The sequence below is a fragment of the Rhipicephalus sanguineus genome, chromosome 4 (assembly GCF_013339695.2).
Source record: "Rhipicephalus sanguineus isolate Rsan-2018 chromosome 4, BIME_Rsan_1.4, whole genome shotgun sequence".
NCBI lineage: Eukaryota > Metazoa > Arthropoda > Arachnida > Ixodida > Ixodidae > Rhipicephalus > Rhipicephalus sanguineus.
Genome location: NC_051179.1, coordinates 95,871,856 through 95,896,994, shown reverse-complemented (window position 1 = coordinate 95,896,994; position 25,139 = coordinate 95,871,856). Strand labels below are relative to the sequence as shown.

Sequence of the window (25,139 nt, the reverse complement as noted above, 5' to 3'; positions counted from 1 at the left end):
GAGCTTTATGCCAGAAGCTCTCTCAGTCTTGGAAACTGTTTCAGCCTCTTCAAACAGATCGCCGTAAAATGCACAGATGCGTCTGTGTCTGTCAAAAATTTTGTTCCTGAGCAAAACGCTGCTGAGGAGCTAAACTTATTCACTTACTCAGCACAAATTTCCCCTCTGAAGATGGCGGTGAACGCGAAAAGTCATTGTCGGAAGGTCCTATGCCACGCGCGAGAAGGCGGTGATCATGGGTGCCGTCTCCAGGATACTTTCTGCGTGGACTCACTCTTCCCTAAATGCCTGCCTCGAATCCTATGTATACTAGGGCTGAATAAACTGTCGCATGGGAAAGCCCGACTCGAGTGCGCATCTAGACGAACTTTTTCCGACTAATTGCTTTTTCAATAAATACTACGGCGAGTACACACACGCACATATACAAATTTGCACTTTAAATCAACTCTTCGTCTTCTTTCTGTCAAACTGTTGTTCCGTGAACGCGAGAGAGCGTACTTAAGACCTAAAAATTGCGGCAATAGGAACTATAGCTGCATCAACGTCAATACTTTGGTGGCTCTGTAACTCCAATATCACAAAAATAATGCAACATGTTTTTACAGATTAAGTTATAACGCACTCCTGGCTTTAATTCTGGGGAGTTCAAAAAAAATCTAAGGTGGCCTTTTTTTTAAACTGAATTTCAAAATATTGCAATTTTGGAGACATGTCCTCACTTATGCATTTTTGGTTTCCGTTTGACGTCATTCTCGGCACTCGTACTTGGCACAATTGTTAACCTGTTGTGTGACAACACTGGAAAATTTCGGGAATTTTGACTATTATAGACATGAAGCGAAAAAATCTGAAATTAGAGCATTGTTAAGCATTGTGCCGTACATGCGATTTTTTTTCACTAAAATATGTGCAACAAAACTGCAAGATAACAATATTTTGTAAACGTACGTTACTGAAGGTATGTCAACGAAAATTTTGAGACTGACAGCTACAATAGTTCTAATGGAGGATCTCGTGCAATTCCCATTTTTGCGAAATTCGCGAAAAGCGATTCTGGCTCAGTGGAGACTTCCGAATTTTTTCGACTAAGTGAAAATTTTATTTTCACGAAACTAAGGGTGATTTCGTTACCCTGGGGACTCAGACAGCGATATATATATATATATATATATATAAGTCCAGCGGACATGCACCGACGTCCTTATTTGAGTACAGAATACTGCGCTTACTGCGTTCCACCGGTCTATGGAAACGGCTCTGATTGGAACGTACTGCATGTGTGTCGCATTTTTTTTTTTCGCTTTTATTTTATCTGTTTCACTATCACCTTTCCGACCCGTATTCCCCCACCTCTGTGTAGGGTAGGTTACTAGTACCAGGTTAACCTCCTTGCCTTTTTATATATTTCTCTCTCTCTCTCTCTCCCTGTACAGCCATGCAAGTTAGTTTTGTTAGCGGAGCAACATCATGTCACCGTGTTCTTTTAAGCCGATTCGGGGCAGTGTTCCGCTCACGGAGCAAGTAATACGTATTTTGCCTGTTACTTGTTTTCAAAACAGGCGCGCCCCGTCATAGATCACGTGTAAGGTCACCTTAATCACGTGAAGCTGCGCGCGCCCCCACCACCTCCACCATGGCTTCCACGGAGGAAGGACCCTCTCTACACCCTCTCCATCGCCCCCTCGCTCCTCGGTTGCCTCTGCGCACGCGCGGATTGTTGGTCGCGCGGTTGTTGCGGTTGTGGCGGGCAGGCAGTGCGCGACAGCACCAGCAGATGCGTGCGCTTGCAGGTGCACGCCATGGACGCGGATGCTTTGAATGATTTGGTTGTGCACGAACTTCGTCGATCGTGACGACGTCAGTGAGTGCGTCCAGCGATGTAGCGCCCGCTGATGTGTTCGGTGCAGATGGAGCCTGACAATCCTCGTAGACACCGCACACGGCAGCTGCTGGTCACCCTCGGCGTTGTAACGGTGCTCGTCATCCTTTACGCCAGTCCGCGCGAGCTGCGCAACGCTATTAGAAGCGGTATTTCCCGAAACTCAACGCACCCGAGCGCATGACATCGCTCCGTAACGGCAGCAGCAGTGGCAACAAGAACAACAACGTAAGTGCCTGGAAGTTTCCGATCAGAGTGCTGGGACGATTTCGACACGATTCAAGTTCGACCGTCGACTCGGACTACTCCGGCGAAGTCGTTCACGTGCTGCTCATTTTCACGAACGTTAACGAAGCCAGAAACATGCGCGAGAAGCTGGCGATCTGCCTCGGATCGCTGCTCGCGTTGAGCAGCGCCCCGCTTCGGCTCTACATCGTGACGGACGGCCCCAGCGCCGATGTGGCCCGGCAGGTTCTAGCGGACGCCTCCGCCAAGGCATCTTCGGATGTGCTGGTAAGTGCATTTGCATGCGCGCGACCGCAGCAAAAACATCGAGCGCGGTGCGTTTGTACTCGTCTTCCCCGTAGTTCGTCCTGTCCGCCCGCTTTGCAATTAGGCCGGGGCGGCTGCTCGTATGCTGACCTCGAGAAGTCGTGGTGGAAACCCCCACTTGCCCCCTCCTGAGCGCATGCCTATCCCCGGGGGAGAGGGGTGCGCGGTGAACGATGCAGGGGGGACCGCCCTCACAATGTTTGGTTGCCCGCGCTGTGGCGGGGGCGCGCGTCATTCCACATGGGCGTTAGTCATATTTCCAGTCCGTTGGGATTTGCGCGGACGCGGCATCTGTTTGAAAAGCGAAGTTTTTCTCACGAGTTTCGGCTAAAACTCGTTCGTGTGAACCTAGGGGAGCGCGAAAACGTGACACGATAAAAAGAAAGGCAACGAAGCCAAGCTGTAAACCGCCTTGCCATTCGTATGAGCATCACAATTTCAAACGACATTAAAACGAAGGAAAGTGTTGTTTGCCTTGTGGCCGTTCACCTGGTATGCTCATTTTCTAGCCACCTGGAAATGCTCTTACGATAGTAAGACTTGTTGCTGGGCGAGTTGCTTGAGATCTATGGGGTACATTTTAGCGCAAAATATGAAAGAAAACACAGGAAAATAGTAGTTGAAGTTTAGCGCTCGACCTTTTTTGCTTTTTCCTGTTCCTACGATGGTTTACGAAATTGGCGAAGCTCGCACTAAGTGGCGCGATGCTTGAAACAGCGAAACTGGACGAAATGTGAACTCTAATCCGGTTGCTTCTAGGTTGTTTCTAGGCCTTAGCTATGTGATGCAGGCTGTTTGTAGGTTGCAGGGGCGTAGCCAGAAATTTTTTTCGGGGGGGGGGGGGGTTTCAACCATACTTTATGTATGTTCGTGCGTGCGTTTGTATGTGTGCGTGCCTATGTACGCAAGCAAAACTGAAAAATTTCGGGGGGGGTTTGAACCCCCCAACCCCCTCCTTGGCTACGCCCCTGGTAGGTTGCTTATAGGTCGTTGCAGGGCTTTAGCTAGGTGATGCTACGTTGTTTCTGCGTTCATTCTCAGCGCATAGAAGTTCGAGTTAAACCACAGACAGTCACAGACACGACACTGATGTCCGAACTCCAGGGACAAAACCTCGTGCTGAAACCCAGCGTTTGCACCGCTCATAGATCTGTGGGCTGCTTATTCTAGTTGTAGTTAGGCAGAACTTGGTTGCAGCTAGGTTGTCAGTAGAATGGGCAGGTAGCTTGTCGAGCTCACTCTTTAGCTTGGCTTCTTTTTGCATCCCCGTTTGATGACGATAGTTTTCATCTTCATTTTTAGTGGACCAGTGGTTAGTAGTGGGATTTACCCAATTTCTGTGGCACATACCCGTTTATGATAGTTTTCGCATAGGCTGCAAGGCACCTACCCGTAAGCCGCAAAAGTTACGGCTAGCCTTAACAGCTTTGCTGTTAAAAGGAAGTGTGGATGTAACAGTGCACTCAACGCTTCTTGATGGCATTATGACAACAACGGCCTAGATATGTCACTAGTATGGCAGAAAAATTCAAGATGTGTGGCATTGCAATAGATGTCACAACCTACCACAATGAGGGGGGGGGGGGGGCCTGGCAAAAACAGTGGTTTAAATCACGACCGGAATTCAAAACACAAGTCAACTGATGATCTCGTCGACACAAGTTTGCACCGGTGTGTCCTATTTATAGTGTTTAAAGAGACCACTGCAATAACAAAGAGGTACTGCTTGGCAATCTAAATTGCCTTCTGCACTTCCGTTAAAAAAGAAAGAAGCAGTGAAAAAACTGTCCACGGGCATGCTGCTTAGAATACGATACCTTTTTTCTCAAATTGACATACGGTGTCATTCGCAATTTGAACATTTCAAGATCAGTCATTCATTAGATGTTGCTTACTTAATAAAATGGCCACTCAACTTCACAACTGCCATTCACAATACGAAGCAATCTCAGCACTGTGTTCACTGTGTTGGGGTAACAGACCGTAGTATCCGGTTGGCAGGCAGGCACTTGAATATTATCCTTGGTGCTTTGTTCTAGCAGATTTTTAAACTCGTCCTTTAGAGTCTCTATTAGTACTCACACAGCTTACTATAGAGACATAGTTAATGAAGGATTGACAAAGTTGGCCTCTCCAGCAGTTATTCGAAACTGTGGTATGATGCACCATACATTAGACTGATTTTCATACGATTGATGTTTTGCTGCAGCATCCAGGCCCACTTCGTGCTGGTCTTCTAGAAAAACTTGTTAGGTCTGTTTATCAGTCACATTAATATATATCAACCATTTGGTCTCGACCTCTGTAATATGCCAGTTGCTTTGTGGTTTTGCAGCTTTTTGTACCATAAATATATCTCTTGTGTAATGTGCAATTTCCTGTTTGACCTATCTGTGGGCGTAATAGATGATTATTGTACACAGGTACTTGAGCTGCAGTGTTTACAATGCATGTCTTATTACCTTGGTTGTAAAGATTTAAGTTATGCTCTTGCAACCCTCGTCTGTTTGCCTCCCACTCTTGTCGACACTAGCCACACGGAAGTAGGATTCTGCGTTCTACCATCTTTCTACATTGTTGTCAACTTTGTTTGCCAGCTGTCTGTTTTCCTTTCAAATTAGTGGGACTACCCATGCGTTTATGGGACGTATACGATTATGGATGACAAGAGCGCAGTGATAGCTGCGCTTTTCATTGTGCACCTCCAGTAAAGCAAACTAAAGATTTGGTTGAAGTGCACTGTGGGAGAAGTCCGATGGATAGAGCCACGAAAGCGTGGAGGACAGATGCATTGTGTTTCGTATGGTGAATAACCAAACGTCAGTAAAAAAAAAAGCAGCAGAAAAGTCAGATGTGCTAACGTTTTCGGGACTGTTTGTCAGTGCACACATACTTGTCATGCAGTGTTATCACTTGCAGTGTTATCACTTCCTATTTCCTCATCACGTGAACAGTGTGATCACTACTTCTGTGGAACCGCAAATGCACGCACACGTTACAGTGTGTAACTGAATATGATTGCCGTGACACTTTCAAAAACTGCAGTGTGATACGTGTTATCTACTGTTCCTGCAGCACATATCACTAATACTTTGCATGGCACGCTGGTTAACATGCCCTCACACAGCTTTTATCTGAAAGCACACTTGTTTTTAAAGGAGCAAATAGCTTGTTTTGTTAAGTATGTTTACACAGTATGCTGCTGAAACATTGTTAAACAGTGTAGACCATCTTGTGTAGAGATGCATGGGAAAAATCTATACTATCTTCTTTTTTTGTTTTTCCTTCTTTTGCTGGTAACCACTATCTTATCTTGCTTTCTGCATTTTTGCCTACAAGAGCACATTCCGTGTTCTTTGGGAAGCCCGGCTATTACCAAAATAAATTTTAAAAAAAAATATCTTTGCAACAGACTGATATCTGAATGACCTGCATTGTACTTTAATGACAGTGCAAACAACACTGTGTGTGTTGGCCCCGTCTTTTGCGATGTCGTTAAAGGACCATGCATATTCAACCAACTCTCGCCCACTCTGCCATCCTACTTCTGAATGACCTGTGGCCTGAATGATTGAACAAGTTTGTTTGATCATTGTTTACAGTATGCCATGAATGGAGGCCCTTATTTGCAGGAGATCAATGAGGGATAACCTCTAGAGCATCCAAATATGTACAAGGTTGTTTTCTCGCAAAACGCAAGATTTAATTCTCACAATTCAAAAAAAGGTACTACTTCAATAAATAGTGATTATTAAAAATAAATTAGAGCTTGAATTCACAAAGCAATTATAGCATGAGTTACATACACTAGAAAACGGGAGCAAGCATTAAACCGTCGGAGCTACCCTGCACGGTGAAAGAAAATGAGCTCGACAAAGTAGGGGTTGGTTTAAGTGCAGAATGTGAAGTCCGCTGTTATGCAGTTGTTCCAAGTAAGCAGAGAAGTATGCATAGCAGATTGAGCAGAAGGGAAAGGAACATCCTGGCCAGGTAGCTCTTAATACTTGAGAACCAGTACAGCCAAAGTGCTGGTATGGACAAAGAAACACTGTGGGACAGGACCGGTGTGTACAGTCCTGCACTGTTTCCTTTTCTTTTTTTCTTTTTTTGTGTGCCTAGACGTCTGTACTAGAATATGACCAACTAGCCCAAACGAAAGGTTTGTTGCATTAAAGGGACACTAAAGAGAAACAATGAATTGGTTTAGATCATTAAATTGTGCTCTGAGAACTCTAATGTCGTTAATTTCGCTGTCATAGGTTTATTAATAGAGGAGAAAATCAAGTTCAAAGTTTCGTTTTTAAATTTAGCTCCGAAATCTCCCCGCGTGACATCATGGATTTCGAAGTGTATTTATCGTATTTTGGCGCCATTGGCTTAACAAAATTACCCCAAGCTTGGTATGTTGAGTCTATGGCCCCCTCAGAGGACAATGTACTTCATTTTTACCGATTAGGAACTACGTAGTGCCTAGTAGGCGCTGTCAAAACATGTGACGTCACGGCGAATGGTGTGGAAACTTCAAGGTGGCGTCACCACCCACATTTTGTTTTGGCGCGTTTTCTCGCTTACTAAGCATCTTCTTGCAGCAAGCTTGGTGTTTTAGGTATCGTGAAAGAGTACTTTACTAATATGAGAATAATTGTTTTGCTCTTTAGTGTACCTTTAAGCTGCCTGTGTTGTGCCCACAGGTGCAGGAGCTTACAAATAATGCAGTGGAGGGTAGCCTTTTGGTGAAATCACGAAGCGCCTACTCATATTAATGTGCGAGCACTGTCGTGGTTTTCCAAGGGGGAATGCCACCGTGTTTCTCCAGTGCGGTCCGTTTTTTTTTTTTCAGCAGTTTGTTGTGAATTTCTTGGATTAGGCCATTCCAGAGCTCTGTGACGGCCATCGATCTCTTCTTTTCAGAGTCGTACAGATTTCTGGAATTGCTTCTTTATTTTTTTTTTATTCCCTTCACTATATGTCCTCTGGCTTCTCTTGTTGTTGCCACCTAATCTTAAATTTCTCAGGTTTATGCATTTCCAGGGTCAATTGGGTCATTTATCTTTCTTTTTGGGAGCCTTTTCTTTCTTCTGCCATGCACTCTAAACTCGTATAATCCATTGCCATGCATTCTAAACCAATGTAACCCATACCATGGCACAGCAATGTGGGTGTCGCAGGGTGCTGAATGTTCCGTTGAGCCTTCGCACGCTGTTTGCCCTCAAAATAAAGGAACTTACAGGTTTGGCCAAAATAACTTATGCATACCAAGCAATCGAATGACAGGCACATCTCGAGATTGAAATGTTATGTCAGTGCCCCTCGAAGATTTTTTTGTTCATATCTTCAAAACGTCTACTCAGCTTTTCAAAAGCTTTACCTCAACATGTATCCTGTATGCCTGTACAAACCATTTCAAGATTTCCTGCAGGTGTCTGCTTCATGAGCATGGATCAGCTTTTGAAGTATAGTACTGTCACATATTTTTAAAGCTTGAGGAACTCTGCTACGTGCAAACTCTTGCCACAGGAAATTTGCACTGTTGACACCAGACAGCATGAATGACATGCCTCTACAGCACCGAGCTAAAAAACGTTTTTTTGCTGTGTCGAGCTTTACAGAAAAAGTGAAAGGTGACAGAGCCTTTCGGCAGCAGTCTCCCTCCTGTTTTCGCCAATGCTGCCTCTACTGAATGCGCTTGTCCTTTCGTATTTTGCAAGAAAATGTATCTTGGGAATATCTCCAAAGTACTGGAATACTTTTCAGAGTATTTTGTACTCTATTCAAAATATTTTGTACTGTACTGAAGCTGTTATGTTGCACTCTTCTCAAACACCTTAAATACATTTTTGAAGTATTTTCTATAAGTCTGCAATATGACTACGAGGATGCACCATGCAATGGCTGCTGGTTTTTGGATGCTTGGGTGACGCTTCACCAACAGCACTGTATCTGATGCTTTATAAGCAAGCAGTGGAAGAGCTCCTAGGAGGAGTCCGTTGTCAAGGCCATAGTTATCCTTTTATTATTGTGCCAGCTTTAAAATGTGTTCTTTGAAGCTTTTTCCTGTTGCTAACTTTGCAAATTTAACTTGCATAGGCCATGCTAAGTTCATTAAACTTCTATTTTTTTCTTGTGTTGCCTTTTCTTGCTCCTGAGGCATTATTCATGAAGCCGTCCACCTGAGTGATCTGGTTCCCATGTCACTGCAGTGGCATCCAAACGGTGACCACATCTCATACTCCGGATCTTCCAGGCACTGGTTCACTCACCAGTAAATTATCTCTAGATCAAATGGCAATGTTGGCCACACTTTCATCCCCACGTCCAGTCTGCCTGTCCCCTGTTGAGTTCTGGATAGGAGTTACCATCAAGCACCCACCCGCACTTACATAGACTTCACAAGATATTGCCAGCGAAACGCAGCGGCAAACACATGCGACTCCACCTCGACACTCGAACACACAACCGATCAGTGCACGGAGCGTCTGATAGACGCCATCTCACCGCTGATTGACAGACTGGTAAATTGGTCGTGGGAGGCACGACTCTACGGACAGGCTTGGGAAGCCACTTTGCGACGCTTAACCAGGCTTGGCAAGCCGCAATAGCCAATGGGACACTGGACGAGGGGCTCCACCCACGATAACCAAGGAGCCTTATTTTACAGCGAAAGCTGTCATGAGATCATTTCACCGGCCGTTTTTGGCGCCGTAGTTGTCCGCCGCCGGTGTCCGTAACCACTATCGCTCGAAATAAGAAAAAAAAAACGAAATAAGAAAAAAGTTCCAGGATGGAACGAGGTTCGAACCTGGGCCCTCTGCGTGGGAGCCCAGTATTGAACCTCTGAGCCATGCCGGTGCTTGAAACTGCTTTGCAAAAAGGTCCTATATAGGCTTCATGGCGGCAAGGAACCACATTAACATATGCAATATAGCGTGGCAGAAGAGTAAAATAAACACCAAGCGTCGCACAACGCGAATTCTGTAATCAGGCGTCACACAATGCGACTTGCGCAACGAGAAAGTTGTTGAATGCTTCCAACCCATTACAAAGGGCTTCGCCACAATTCTTCATCGTCATCAGGCACAGCATCAACAAAGTGCGCATAATGCCTTACATGCGTTTAGCAGGTACCACGGATCTCCGTAGAACGACGAAAAATGGCATAATGCCTGCTTTCCTACTTCTCAAAAATTACAATGATTTATAGCGTAGTTCCTCGCAAGTGCACTTGTATTAGTTGCCAAGGAAGCCCATAAGCGCATGATCCATTTCCTCGGGGTCTCAGTAAAGTTCTTCGCACCCCCCCCGTCCCTCTCCCACGTCAACGTATGTTATACAGCATGGCTGGAGAGGGACATAGCGGCCGGGCGTCACCTAATGCAAATTACATAACTGGTGGGCCGTTTAAAGCTTCCAACCCATTACAAAGGGCTGAGCCATAATTCTTCATCGTCATCAGTCGTCGCGTCAACAAAGTGCACATAATGCTTACAGACGTGTAGCTGGTGCCTCGCTTCTCCGCAGAATGACGGATGAGGGCTTAGTAAGTGCTTCCGAACTTCACAAAAATTGTGATTTATGGCGTAGTGGGTACCTTGCTAGTGTACTTGTTTTAGTAGCCCCATGAGAGCTTACAACGGTGCTTTAGAAACGCCGCTCTTCCAGCTGTCACTGTGACTGTACTGCGGTTTCAGCGCAGGCCTGGCGTTTTTTTTTTATTAAAGTTGTTTCTCTCTCTCTCTCTGTCCCCCTATCCATGCTACATCAGTGTGTAGAATGGTGCGGGAAGAAAAGGAGAGCAGGTTGCAACAAGGCAAGTGCCAGCGATGACGTCAACCCTGCATGCAACTGAAAACCTAAAGTATAATTTTGTGCTTTTGCATACGCCTGTAGCATGGATAGCGGTAGAAAAGTGTGGCTGACATTGCCGTTTGTTATTGTGCAGTGGAAGCCAGTTACACTTTATTGAAGCTGGATTAGCAAAGGAAATAGGTGCAAAAGTGATTCAACAGGGCTAATGATTCGCTCATTTTCAAAGGAGACAAAAAAAATAAGTTAATGAATGTTGTGTAAGTGAATATAGCACTGCGAGAAAGCCAAACAGCCATGGCATTCAAAGCTCTACAAGTCAACATCACGTCTCACGGTCGTCTGCCTGCTCCCAGTCAGAAATTTATCGAGAAAGTGAAACAACTGAAGCTGCAAGTGGCTGAGGACAGGACTGAGACAGACGCCATAAGACTGCTATTCACCTCAGATTATAATTAGTAGTTTTTCACTATTAGAATGCAAAGAATTGAAAGCAGACTGACCGCTGTCGATGCAATACTGGCTTAGGTACTGCAAGGTCCATCAGAGCATAGCAGAACAGGACTAACACAAAATCAAGAAGTCGTGGTTCTCAAGGTTGAAGCTGGGGAAACAGAACTTCAGCAAGAGCTAAAAATATCTTGGAGCTTGGAATCGGTGGGGATTGCGAAATGCAGCTGCATTACTGAAGAAGCCGAAGTTGTGGAAGAATTCGATAAATGTACTGCAATGAAGCAGTCGCTGTGCGTAGTCCTTACACTGAGAACAGTTGCCACACAGAATCCCTGTGCCCCAACTGCACAGCCGGCCCACAAAGCAGCATTTGATTTTGTTCGTATCATCAGCGTTTCAGTGCTGCTTAAAGAGTGTTGTATTTGCCCATATTCCTGGTCGGGAAATGGTGAGGGGGACCACTAATGGCGACAAGTGGGCTTCTCAGCACCTCAATTTGCCTCTTTGACATCCTTGAAGCCACCTTGTCGACACTGGCACCCAGGTCAGCATCCTGCCCGCATATTCTCTCAACTGTATCTTTTCTGCTATTTGTCATCTTCAAGTGGTAAATGTTATGAGTACCCTCTACACCCTTGAGGTGCAGTGTCCACACAAGTGGATGCAACTTGTTTTTGCCAGTTCTTTGGACTGTTGGCCAAGAAGGAGTAAGATACGCTGCGCATAGGATGAACTGAGAGCCTTCTGCATAATCATTGTGGCTTTAGTTAACTTCAGTGTGCTGCGTATGACTAAAGCCAACCATTTTGGTGAAGGCACTACGATGTTTGACGGCGCGGTCGACATGCCTTGTTCCAAGACTGTCAAAAGTAATATTTTTCTTTGCTTTAAGTGAACACAACCAAAAATATATTACACATTCATTTTGAGCCCATGATTTGTTACTTTTGATGCAAAAATGGAACATGACTGACTGTAGAATAATTAAATATTTAGTTATGTACTAATTATGATTAATTACTAAAACTTGCACAAAACAACATATCTCATTTTCTTTCCTGGAATGTAATATCGAGTGCCTTAGAAATATGCTGTGCAAATTTGAAACATTCGTACACAGTCAATCGTAATTTTCGCCTGAAGGGGTTATACCAAAAAAGATCTGCAACTTGGAAGTCCACAGCTACACTGATCACTTCGTTATATTTTCATTTTTGCCAACATCATTCATGCTATACTTGGATGAGACTTTCTTTCCCAATTCTTTTTGGTTGACTTTGCACCCAAAAGAAAATCCTCAAGTCTCTAGCACAGGTCTTTCTGTCATGGGTACTTCTTTCTGCCTCTATCAATTGACTTTTGCTCTTCCGGTGCCAGAGTTAGTGTTGTAAGGGTATCTCCCCTGGGTGTTCCCCTCTATCACTGCTGCACCATAGTGGACTGTAGAGCACCATCATATCATCAGGAGCACACAATCAACCCGCGCCACACCATGCTGCTCCTGAAAAGATCTGCGTAGCGGCTCAGGACTTGGAATGAAGGCAGCTTCGCACCACTGCGCACCCTCGCTATGAATGAAGGAAAGAAGATTACTTTTAGGGGCTCGTTTTTCTTTGTTAGACACAATAATAATTAGAACTAACAGACAACAATGCTAAGGAAAGTATAGGGGATGTTAAGTGTGTATGACAAAGAAAAACGAGCCCTTAAAATTTCCACTTCTTTCCTTCATTCATAGCGAGGGTCTCGTTCCGGCAGACTTGGTGACTTGAGGTAGTATGCAAGGAATTATTGGTCAGCTGCCAGCTCGTAAAAAGATAACTTGCTACGTGACGCCTAAAGGCAGAAAAAGAGTGTTCCACACTCGTTGCCATGGCTGCGATCGGCGCTGACTAACACTGCTAGAATTAAATGCACACGTTTACCCTATGAGGTGGACGGGGCGATGACCGCTGCCGTAGCTCAGTGGTAGACCATCGGACGCGTTATTCGAAGGTCGCAGGTTCGGTCCCTTCCGGCGACAAGTTATGTTTCCGTTCACTTTACTTTCTTCAGATTTATATCCCAATTCTTACAAATAACACCCCCTATACTTTTTGTTGGCAATATTGTCTGCTAGTTCTAATTAATATTGTGGGAAATAGAGTGACATGAGTTTCTGCCTCCCGGCTAGAAAAAACAGCAGCTGCGCCAGCATACTGCGCAGGTTTCATCTGATCTTTGCCGTAACACGGCGCCACTCGCACCTTTTCAATCGTGCCTACAGCCTGAACTGTGAGCGCTATCTAGTGTATCAGACATTACAACATAAATTTCGCGACTGTCCTTCCTTCTTCTCACAGCAGAAGACGGGGGCCTCTGAAAGCTGTATTTGTCCCTAAATATGCGACCATACAGTATTGCTAAATGCTATGTCACTTCTTCAGTAGTAATGTACTGGATGCTAGACGTTCGGTAAATTGAAGCGTAAAGTTGCGGATTACATAAAGGGTCTATAAGACCCTTTTCACAATTCGCGGATGCGCATTCCTGCGCTACATTTTCTCTCAACTAATGGCAGCAACTTTCGTGCTTCAAGTGGAGACGAGGTCGTAGTTGCGCAGTGCTGGCGTTTGTCTATTATGCGTGTTCGTGTCAAGAGAGCCGAGTCTACACGTTGCACGCAAACCGCGCTTGAACACTCTGTTTGAAGAAGTGACTAGCCGCCATTAATTGGGCTAACTGCATCGTAGGAAAGTTAGCTCAACAATTATGAAAATGGTAAATACCCTATAAGACGGACAGTTGGGCTAGTTGGTATACAGCATAATAAAAGATGGTTACTAGCGTCCTTCTCCTCTTTACGCTAGCAAACATGTCTTATTATGTATATACGGATTACCTAATCATCTCCCCGTCATCGTACTTCATCACTCTTTTTGCCCTGTTGCGTTTTGTCCGGTGCAGAGTAGCAGGCAGGGGCGTACTAGCTCAGGCCACCCTCTCTGCCTTATAATATATTTTCTCTCTCTCTTTCATTTTTAAACAATATTTTATTTGCTAAAGAGTAAAACAGAACGGCACTAAGAACCAGTGAGGAAATAAGCAGCACATATTACAATGCCGCACTTACACAAGAAACGAGTAAAATCTGAGGGTTGAATAAAATACAAAAAAAAGTTGCGATTGACACTACAGGTGACGAAAACTACTCGTTTATCAAATGTAAGCAGACATGCGTTTATGCGGCAACACGATGAAACAGCGCGGCAAAAAACAAACACGAACAAAATAAGCTACAAGACGATGCGCTGGCACGTATGAAATTTACAGAAAAGAATAAACTTCTCTTTTGAAAGTTGGCAAATCCACGTGCTGCTTACTTTTTCAACAGTCCCCTTTTGTTTTGTTTCATGGGGTTGCTGCTCCGAACCACATGCTTTTTTCTACTGAGTGAAGAAATGCCAGTTGCCCGAGATGCTCGGGCGAGAGCTGACACCTCCTTGGGGTCGCCACACATCCAGCATGCGAAAAAAGGCACTCGGATGCTACTGTCGTTGCAGGAATTGGCAAATACTCCATTGCAACGTCAAACACATGGTCTAGGCCAGTTCGCATGCTGTGCCAAGTCTCAAGTGGGTTCGGATTGGTGCGGCGATCGACTACAGGGTTACTATAGTATGTCTTGAACTGAGAAGGCATTTAGTTCATCGGATCGTACTCCAGTGCAACACAATTTCGTAGAAGTGCGCGATCGACGGCATCCCAAATAGAACCAGAAAAAGTAGTTGTATTCGGCTTTGCAACTTCCTGCGTCTAAGGATAGCGTTCAGGATCGGCGTCTCAGGATAGCGCGCCTCGCAGTCATGCGCTCCGGCCAAGGGGCGAGGTTGGGGGCGGGAGTGGGGGATGCCGTAATCGATTAATTCGATTAATCAAAAGGCACAAATGTATTATGAATAATTGATTAATTGTGGACCTTTAATCGATTAATCGTTCATCGATTTTACCATCCCTACATCTGTTTACACTTGTATGTGAAAGACCTAGGCATCACTGTGTGAAGTCATGGCTGCTTAAGTTCCTCGTGCTTTCCCCCTTAAGCAGCCATGGATTCACATAGTGATGCCCAGGTCTTTCTGCTCCTTTCTTTGATGTTAATCAAGAGATGCGAAAAAATTCTGTGCGTTTCACTCGTTCGGAAAGGACTGTATTCTAATTAATAAGCATGGTCACCACCATGCTGCAACTCAGTCTGCCGGAGGAAAAAAAGCTGCTTTGTACCGGAGCGTAAGAGTTGTCATCTGCAAGCAGCAGGATGTAGTTCACTGCAAATATTGATCATTCATGCCTTAGTGAAAGAGCATGGGAGATCCATCTGACCTTACGTGAGTGGTCGTGCACTTGTATAAGCTCTGAATTGACCAATGACCAACAAGGTCTCAGATTCAAGCTGTGCAACTTCGTTGTATGCTCTGCAGACAGCGCTGCTCTTGATCATAATCACTGGGGCTACGTGTCACTCACTATTGTAGGAACAGTAATTACAAATTTTTGCCAGCTGTGAAAAAAAGCCCGAACATCAGAGTTGGCTTAGGGTGTACCAGTTATTGAGTGTCACCAAATAAGCCGTTTCTTAATGATTCGGTTCTTAAATTTTGTGATAGGCTGGATATGGGAAGAGTGCTATGCTCTTCTCTGACATGAGGAGAGGAAGCTGGCAAGGTTGTCTTAATCGCTCTTGTCATTTGTGTGGTGTTAATTTGGCCTGTGTTCTTCGTAAAGAGTGTGTATTTGCAGTAGTGCACACAACTCAACTACCAGTCCGTATCACCATTCTTTGGACATTGTTTTGAGAAACGGGGTTGTATGACTATCTTGAACTCGACCTTCTGATGCTGTATCACAGTTAGTGGGCCAAAAAAAAAAATAAAACAGTTAGTATTACGGAATTTGTATATTGAGCCCATTAAGCACTGTGTATCAGGGTTTGCTACCTGCGAGGTTGACCTCGTAGGTAGCAAACTTGCCAACTTAAACCAAGCGCAGTTAAGTAGCCAAAAGTATCCAGACGTGTGTGAAAACAACAGCAACGTTTTTGTTTAAATTACAGAATGCAAAAGCCCTTTGGCAAGAGTATAAATAAGTACAGCCAGCGCCTCCTCTATTTTTCTGTGCCTGGGCGAAGGAGAAGAGTGCAATGGGGAACGCCCCTCAGCATTAGTGCGGCTTTTAGCCGCTAGGCGTGGCGCCTAGCGGCTACAAGCTGCACTACAGTGGTGGCCACCGTAGTAGACCCGCCGTCGCGTCGTCACTCGCGGAAACGAATGCCGTGGCTGCATTCGAAGCCGCTATATGGTTCAGTTTTCGGCTGTATTCGCGCTGTTTAAAGTATAATGAAAGCTTGTAAACGGGAATCACGAAGCGCTTGTCATTCTGGGCACCCAGCCCATCTCAAAGGCATGTGTCGTTCGCGGCTATTTGATCGAGACGCACGCACGTTGTCTGCTAGGTCCACACCAGAAAGCGCATGCCAATTATGTGCGGAAGATTCTTTTCTCACCGTTACACTCGCCTGACTGAGAGATGGTTTTTGACTGTCTGAAAGCGGATTTTCGAAAGCAGCATTTGAAAGGAGCTAATACTGAAAGCTTGGGCGCTTAAAGTCCCCCGACGTGTGCTACCGCCTGCTGGTGTAGCACACTATACGCAAGCCTGGAGTTCGTGCGCTAAATAGCACGAAATGTCACTCGACTGTCCAGGGATATACGTGATCACCCATTCACTTCGTAAAGCTTTTGAGAATTACATTTGTTGCCGCCGAGAGAAAGCAACAGGTGATGCCAGAAAATGAGGTTCCACCATTTCAGAGCTTAAACCAGTTAAATCGTGGTGGTACGAAAAAATTGCAGTGGCTTAGCTTGTCTATGCCAGGCTATACGTAGCGTTAGCAAAGGTTCAGCTGATTGTTGTTTGCTTTCCAGATTGTCTAGGAATAGCTTGATTGTCCTGCTTACTGCTGCTCCAATGACACACACATGGTATACTAATGAGAACTAACAGACAGCAATGCCAAGGAAAGTATAGGGGGTGTTATTTGTAGTAATTAGAATATAAATGTGAAGAAAGTAAAGTGGACGAAAAGATATAAACTTGCCGCCGGCAGGGACCGAACCTGCGACCTTCGAATAACGCGTCCGATGCTCTACCACTGAGCTACGGCGGCGGTCATCTCCCCGTCCACTTTATGGGGTATATATGTGGATTGAAACTTAGGAGTGTCTGTCAGCGCCAGTCGCAGCCATGGCGGCGAGTGTGGAACACTCTTTTTTCTGCCTTTTTGGCGTGACGCCAAAAAGGCAGAAAAAAAGTGCCAAGTATTCTACCACACAGCCACACCAGTGCTTGAACCTGCTTTAGAAAAAGACCCTATAAAGGCATCGTGTTGGCCGAGGAGTCATGTTAGCAGACGTAATATTACATGGCAAAAGCGTAGCATCGCACGAGGCAGGGCGCCACGTGAGTTGTTGGACAAATGAGTAGTGTAAAGCTTCTCGTCCATTACTAAGGGCTCAGCCATCATTCATCATCATCAGCCACAGCATCAACAATGTTTGCGGCTATGTACGTGCATGTATTGCCTTACAAACAAATGGTGGGTACTCCGCAAAAGTCCACGCACCTTTAAGAAAGACGTACTGCTAAATTACTGTATTTCATGCTGAAGGACAAAGAGTGGCATTCTGCCACGGTACAGCTGGCTTTTCACTCTTTTATCTTTTTTGTTTGGCTGCGATCCAACATTACCTTTCGGCACCATTTTCCCAGCTGCCATCGATTCGCCAGCTGAGTACGCCAGTGACGCTATTTCCAGAGTTTAAAAAGCACATGAAATTGCTCGTGATCGTCTTATAGCGTCGCAAGAACACCAGGATGAGTGTTATGACTACCATTGTCGCAATGTTCTCTTTACACCAGGTGCCTTTCTACTTTCGTGGACTCCGACTCGTCGTGTCAGATTCTCTTAGAAATTACTTTCCCTGCACACGGTACACTATCGTGTGTTATGCCAGGTAACAGACGTAGCCTACGAGGTCATCCCTTCCGTGTCTTCTGCCTCCTCTTCACCACCTACAGATGTCCATGTGTCCCACCTTGAAGGGACCTTGAAACGGTTTTTTGAAATTTTGTCGGCATTAAAGCTGCAGCATCATCAAATCATTCACACCATAAATTAAAGGGGTCATGAACCACCTTTCCAAGTAATCATTAAATGACCTCAGCATCAAAGTTTATTGCGTCACGAATTGATCACTGCAAAAATTTCTCAAATCCATCAAGAACGAGTGGAGTTGCAAAGATTTGTTCTCTCATCCCGACGAGTGCACTGGAAGCTACAGAGGGAGGGATAGCATGGGGAAAAGAAGTTACGTCAGCGCACATCATGACCTTAAGTGCGCGTAGTGAAACACGATTGCTCACTCCCGTTGGGATTACTGTGTGTGCTAGTGTGCCTACTGTGTAATGTTAGCAGACTATGGAGTGTGGCGCTGGCACGTGGCGGTGCCTCATGGCAAGAAACTCATCCGATCTAAACGCCGCTCTATGTTTATGTCTGCTGTTGGCATGCTATCTGTTGTGTGACGCCAAACAGCGGGCACCGGCAGCTCCAAAGCAAGTGAGGACGGGCCTCTGTATGAAAAGAGGGTGCCTGAGAAAATGGCAACTTCGTACTCCACCTGTAAGCTCTCCTTACCACGCGTGACCGCAAGATTTGGTTGAGATGGTCATAGCAGTGTCTGCTATCCATAGGATGTGTTTTCTAACTAAGCCTGAGGGATGGTTCATCACTCCTTTAAGCGACACACCTTGTACCAAGGCAGCTATGGGCAATTATATATGACCCTCCTTCTCAACTCTGCCTTTTCTCCTTAATTCCTATGAAGCACGATCTTAGGGTAGGGTAGCCAACCGGAAGTGTTTATGGTTAACCTCCCTGCCTTCTCCTTTTTCTGTTTCCTCCTTCTCCTTAATTCGCCAAACGCGCTGCCATCACTACCAACGGCAGCGCACTCAAGTGAGACAAAGCGCATCACGGAGTGGTTGAGATCTGCTCCGCCACTTGCCACAACACTGCCAGCTGTTCCCATTTTATTCTCCTGTGCACCGACAATCCGCAGACTCTGATAAGCATAAACTCGGACAGTGTGGTTGTGTCTTCAGGGTTACAGCCGCAGACACGTGGGTCCTGGTTTTGATCGGATAGCGAGAGCCCGACATTCGCTGCACCGACGAGCTGAAGTGACTCCACTCACCTGTTGCCTTACATGCCTTATTACACAATGTCACTGCTTTACAAGTCGCCAGTTGCTAGATTTGCAGCACGCAACACAACTACGGCGATTCATGTTGCCTGAGTAAAGAAACCTCTAGATAAATACTGTCGCACAGCTCATGTCAACACGGAGCAAGTTGTAACACAGGCAGACGATGTTCGCTGTCCACCAGAAGTTCATTGACGTAGATTGGACATATCCAATCGGAACGGTCTCCAGAGCCACGTAGAATGGAAGCGGGAAATTAAAAACTAATAGTGACTCTTTGGCTAAGCTTCCGTGATCTGGGGCGATTCGCATGTTTAAAGTATTATAACAAATCATGCACTTGACGCAGAGAGCCTAAGTTGGTCTGCAAATGATCCTTTGAACTTTCTTTGCCGACTCAGTGCATTTGTACAAAATCGTCAAAACCGTTCCAGGGTCCCTTTAAGCTCTACCATTCAGCCACACCATAGAAAACACAGAGATGGTGCTTCAGCAGGCAGGGGCCATGCTACATTACTGTAGTTTATGCTGAAGGACAAGGAGTGCCATCGACGAGGATGTTGTAATTTGGGACTGACGCACTCCGAGCCATTTTGTCCACGTCCGGGCCACATAATTTAAATTCATTATCAATAAAGTTTGTGCATGTCTACTTCTTTGTAACAGTAAAAACAGATAAGTGCTCGCATGAGGTGTTCAAAGTGTCCATCTAATGCAAGACATATCTACTTGCTCAATGCGGCTCATTTATCTTATATGAGTGCAGCTAGGCTTCTTGTGTTACACGAGTGTGACAGCTGCTGATTTTTTCTTGCAGGCGGAGCTTCTGGACATGGATGACATGCTGGCTCCTCTCGAGGACCTGGTGTCCTTCTTGCAGCCTCACTTCAGTTCGCACGGGTACTATGGCAAGAAGCTCTTCTTTCTGTCAACGGGCCTACATCGGCTGTTTCCTGTGGGAGTCCGTCGCCTCATCCTTCTGGACGTTGATCTTCATCTGCGCTCGGATATTGCCCTCCTGCAGAAACATTTCGCCCTGTTTCCTCCGGGCGCGATAATGGGGCTTGCGCACGAACTCCAGCCCGTGTATCGTCACTGCTTGCACAAGTACAGGCAGCAGCATCCGGGCACCCCGTGCGGCGAACCTGCACCCCACGGAAACCCCGGGTTCAACAGCGGTGTCCTGCTGATCGATCTCGAAGCTGTTCGAAGCTCGTCCACCTACAAGAAGTTCCTCACTGCCTCGGGAGTCCAGTGGCTGGTAGAGAAATACAGTTTTGGAGGCAACCTCGGAGACCAGGACTTCTACTCTCTCCTAAGCTGGGAATTCCCCGAGCTGTTTTACGTGCTCCCGTGCACGTGGAATCGACAGCTGTGTGAGTGGTGGCGACATCATGGCTATGCAGACGTCTTTGACGAGTACCATAGGTGCAATGGTACGGTTCACATTTATCACGGCAACTGCAATTCTTCCATACCATCAGTGAGGTGACCTACCGTGGTGGCTCAGTGGCTCAGGTGTCCTGCTGCTTAGCATGAGTACCCTGGTTCAGTTCCTGAACGCTAAGCACTACCTAAATATACTAGCGTTATAAATTATTGTAAGAATTTGGGTTGAGCTGCAGTAAGCTACTTCATCTGAATGACAAGGTGTGCAAATGCACTGGTACTGTATGTTTATATCTAGTCACGGCTTATTAGTTTACAGATAGTTCTTGTTCTTTGTTGCCATTTGCCATATTTTATGGTTGCAGGTCTATCTGTTCAATAGAAGCGAGCAGCTAGCACTTGCTTTCTGGAATTCTTTTTGTATATACTATCAATTACCTGGCAGATCAGATCAAAAGTTCGTTTTTCCCATTGTTAATTTTTGGATGTTGCAACTTTATCATTGAATTATTGTTTTAAGTTCTTCTCATTAATTCAGCGGCTTCGCTAGCATCAGAACTGCGTCTTCGCTTGGTTCGCTATGTTCCTTACTTCCTCAAGTAATCATTGTGCATCTATATGAACAACTGTATAGTTTTGAGGAGATGTCTTTTGTTTGAGTGAAGAACCCGACAATGTTCCTTTAAGTGGCAGCCATATTCACAGCAGTCGTTTTTCTCATTGATGTTGCGTACAGCGTCGTATGCTATTCTGAAGAAGAAAAAAAATTCAGGAGATGCACAAATTTGACAAAAAAAAAAGCAAGAAAATGTTCAAACTTGGAGTGTAAGGTGCTTTAGTCCCCGTGTCTTTATTCAAGCCATGGAATTTAAGATGTCTGTGGAGTTTTCTACAAAAATTACTCGAAGGGCAGCTGAACTGTTGTAAATGCAGCTCCGTGGACATTTGTGCCAAGGTTCTGTGTATTAACTTTTCAAAGAAACAGTAGTTGACAGTGTTCTCGTATGTGGGAGCTGTGCAGCTGCACCATCTCTTCCACCAAGCTGGAAACACTCAAACTGAGACCGTTGGGCAGTGTAACACATGTGCAGATGGTTTAGGAGAACTTTTTGTTGGGCAAGTTGGTGAACGTTCATAATCGATTTTTAAGGTAGCAAAGGAGGACATACACAAGTTCATTGCAGCCAGGGATGGATACTGGAGGGGAAAGCTGCCCCCTTAAGTGCCAAACGGCCTCTCATTGCCTCCAATGGACTGCCAGAAGGCTGACACTATAGTTTGCTCTGGGGTGTCGTCGAAATGCCACCCCCTTCCCGCAGGAAAATAATCCTGGCACTACACGCGTCTGCAAGTTATATATAATGTAAATGTTCGCTGCTTTATTCATTCATGTGAAAGCGCATCACCAACATTAAGATAGTAAGCTGAGCTAGTTGGTTTAGCATTTGTAGAAATTTCGTGGAGCTGCTCATGAGCAGGACAAAGGACAGAAAAAACAACGCTTCTTCTCGCTGTTTCTTCTGTCCTTTGTCACACTAATGGGTGCTGCATGAAATTTTTATCATGCATAACTGACCTTGAGGAAAGCTCTTGCTCAGTTTGAAAAAACGTAAGTAACGAAGTCTTTGACACGTCTCTACCAAGGTTTTGTAAAGCATCCACAGGTATATCGTTTCCGAACTTGCAGACAGTATTAATTCCTGTTCGCAACACAGCAGCTGACAAGTTTGCTGCCCCGATTTGGGGCTTGCTTACAGCGTAATATTGTGCCAGCTGTGACACCAGTAGCAGCTAGGTGGTAGCCTTCTAATTGACGCGAATGGCAGCGAGGAAACATTTGCATTCTTAACTGAGAGATTAACCCTTTGCGGTCCGTTGTCGGGCCACTACCGACAACGCAACAGGACCACAGCAGCTTGTGGTTGGGCACTGCTCAACAAGTTGTTTCGTGGTTGGTTCACGTGCACGTTTTCTCGTTGCATTATGCGTCATCTCTAAATGAGTAAGTAAACTTCTTTTACTTGGGCTTTGAATTTATTAGTTTCACACCGGAATGGACGGAAGGTCGGTAAAGGCTTCGGAGCGTAAAGGGTTCAATAAAATTTATGAAAAAAAAAAAAGACTGCGCCAACTTGTTTTGCACAAATTCTTCAGTCACATGAATTCCCAGAATGCAATGGAAGACGTATTAATACTAAACCTACACTTTTGCTCTCTTTATATACTTGTAGCAGTTTGCCGTAACCAAGATGGTGGACATCAGGGGCACAAATCAGAATAATTCATGTCAATAAGCAGGATGATGATTTTCCTGCCACCTTCAGTCTCAGCACTGCGCAACCTTTCTTTCAAACTGCAGAAGTGCCTCAGCTTCAACAGCGCTGCCAGCAAAACCATAGCCATAATGGTTAGGCCAATTTAGATGTATAGTAGATGGGCCAGCTTGCAGAATTTTGTATATTGTCTGTCACACTTGTAAAATCGGTTCCCTTAAGATGTGGTTTGCTGACTCACTGCCCTATAGAGGCATTATTAATTACTGATGTGTCACTTGCAAAGAAACATGTTTATTGAGTACATAGCATTTTTATTGTTGGAGAAAGTACCATGTGTAAATAACTCCCTTTACTCTAATGAAAAAGCTCTACACTAACAGTATATGTATAATGTTTGAAGTGTGTATATATGTGCATGTGCATACCCACGGTGTTGTGGCTGCAGTTCATCCTATGTTATTTTGTGTGCCATAATTCAAGCCATGCAAAGCTGCAGTGCCTCAGAATGGTTGAGTGTCCACTGCTTTGAAAAAGTGTCCACGCCATTTGCCATAATGCAGCATTCGCTTGTCATGAAGCTGCTGGACTGTGTCCAGAACTCACCGAGACCCTCCTAAAAGCCACATTTGGCTTCCTACCTAAATGTAGTGTACTGGTGTGTAGCTAATAGGTTTGAATGCCAAAATTTGTGCCAAGGTCCTCAGTGGCAATCTATGTTGTAAAATTGTGACCAGCTCTGTTCATCCATTGCATGCTTGGTTTCTTCTAATCGTTTTTTTTTTATGTTGCTGCTCCAGTGCAGCTGTCCAGGATTATCACCCACAGTCGAGAGCCATTTGGTTATGGTGTTGAGATCGCAGCAACATGTGATGGGGAAAATTTTAAAATGTTTATTACCACTTACAGTGCTCAAAAGGCACAAGGCACCGAGGTACGACGCGGACACAGCACTAACTTCCAACAAATGATACTGTGTCCATGTTGTACCTCTGTCTCTTGTTCCTTTTGTGCTCTATAGGTGTTAATAGGGAGTACCAATACGCTCCAAATAACGTTCTTGAAAACGGTTCCTTATATGGATGTAGAGACGTGGTAAAAAGCCAGTGGCATTGATAATAATGGCGCAGCCTTTAACTGCAATGTTTCTCATTACATGAGCCTTTGCTATAGAAAGCAGTGGCACCCTTTTGGACGCTAAGTGCCACAACTCGATTCGCAGCCTCCTTGTCAAGATTGTTCCCGAGTCCCAAAACGTTGAGCCCATCTAAAAACTGTGGCTGTAATAATTTCGGCATCTAGAATTCTTTTACCCGGCCAGGAACATCTCTGTCAAAATTTTCACATTTAAGTACACTTGCTGTGCAATTTCATGTTTACATTCTATTACTTCGTAAGTGTCTAGTGCAAATGTCATCCCTTTTCTGCGTTTTATACAGCATGGCTTTTCTTGTATTGCACACGTTAATCAGAACACCAGAGGTTTATTTGTGGCTTGGAGCGTGAATACTAATTTTGCGTTACCTGATGGTCTAGAGAACACTGCCTGCTTTGCATTTGTTGATTGCAAAGTTTCGACTTGAAGCTGTCATTTTTTTTTCATACATTATCTACATCTTCTAGATCTACACTTCTTTTGATGCACATTGTTTTTAGAAGCTATTTTCAGAAGCTCTTCATGGTATTTTGCTGTCTGTTTATGAAAGAGACAGTTGCTCCTTAAATTGCCATGCAGTACCTACCCAACTGTTGCATTTCTGTTTCATATTTTTTTCGTGCTCGTCTCTATTATAACACATTTTTGTTGCAATTGTTTAAATGCTTGTAAATAGTGACATTTTGTTTTTCTCATGTATAACTGTAGAGTGCATTTCTTTAAATGCCTCTTGTTTTTTTTTTTTTCATGTTCATTGCTGGTCCTTGCGATAGCATAACATTTTAATTTTTTAATTACTAAGCTGCTCCCATGTGCAGAGGAACACTTGAATTCCTACTATAGTAGTGCAAAGAATTTTTTTTTTTTTTTTTTGCGACGATGGCAGAGCATAGCATTTTGTATTATTGTACATGAAGACTGACGTGCAAGATATTGTTGGCGCTTTTATTCAGTTTGCATGGAGTTACTTTTAACGCAATAATGGTGATAGCCCTGTGAAAAAGCCTGTGCAACTCTGAATGCGTGGAAGTCATTGCATTTGTCTTTAGTAGGTCGTGAACTATGGATTATAGGCTAGTTGCAAAAGGCCAAAAAAAAGCGCTTTCTTGAGACGGTGTTTTCATTGTATTCATTCATTGTGACATGAGCAATATTACTGTCATCATTTTCTGTGTTCTTTTTTCTTGAAGATAACTGTTTCTTGATGATTTATGCTTTACTGCCCGCTTCCTGCTTGTGTTCATTAAGTGCATTACCACCTCTCAGATGTACCAAGGGCTTCTGTAACGACAGTCTTCGTTTATTAAACTCTAGAGATAAGAGGTAAA

At 44.7% G+C, this 25,139-nt stretch overlaps 1 protein-coding gene across 1 annotated transcript; it reads left to right on the top strand.

Annotated features, from left to right (window-relative positions):
* The first annotated feature begins 1,754 nt into the window (after positions 1–1,754).
* Positions 1,755–24,882, top strand: LOC119390457 (xyloside xylosyltransferase 1). The gene is made up of 2 exons (XM_037658080.2): positions 1,755–2,395; positions 19,811–24,882. Exons 1-2 carry the CDS (start codon positions 2,063–2,065, stop codon positions 20,483–20,485), a joined length of 1,008 nt encoding a protein of 335 aa, XP_037514008.1. The 5' UTR covers positions 1,755–2,062; the 3' UTR covers positions 20,486–24,882.
* The last annotated feature ends 257 nt before the right edge of the window (positions 24,883–25,139 follow it).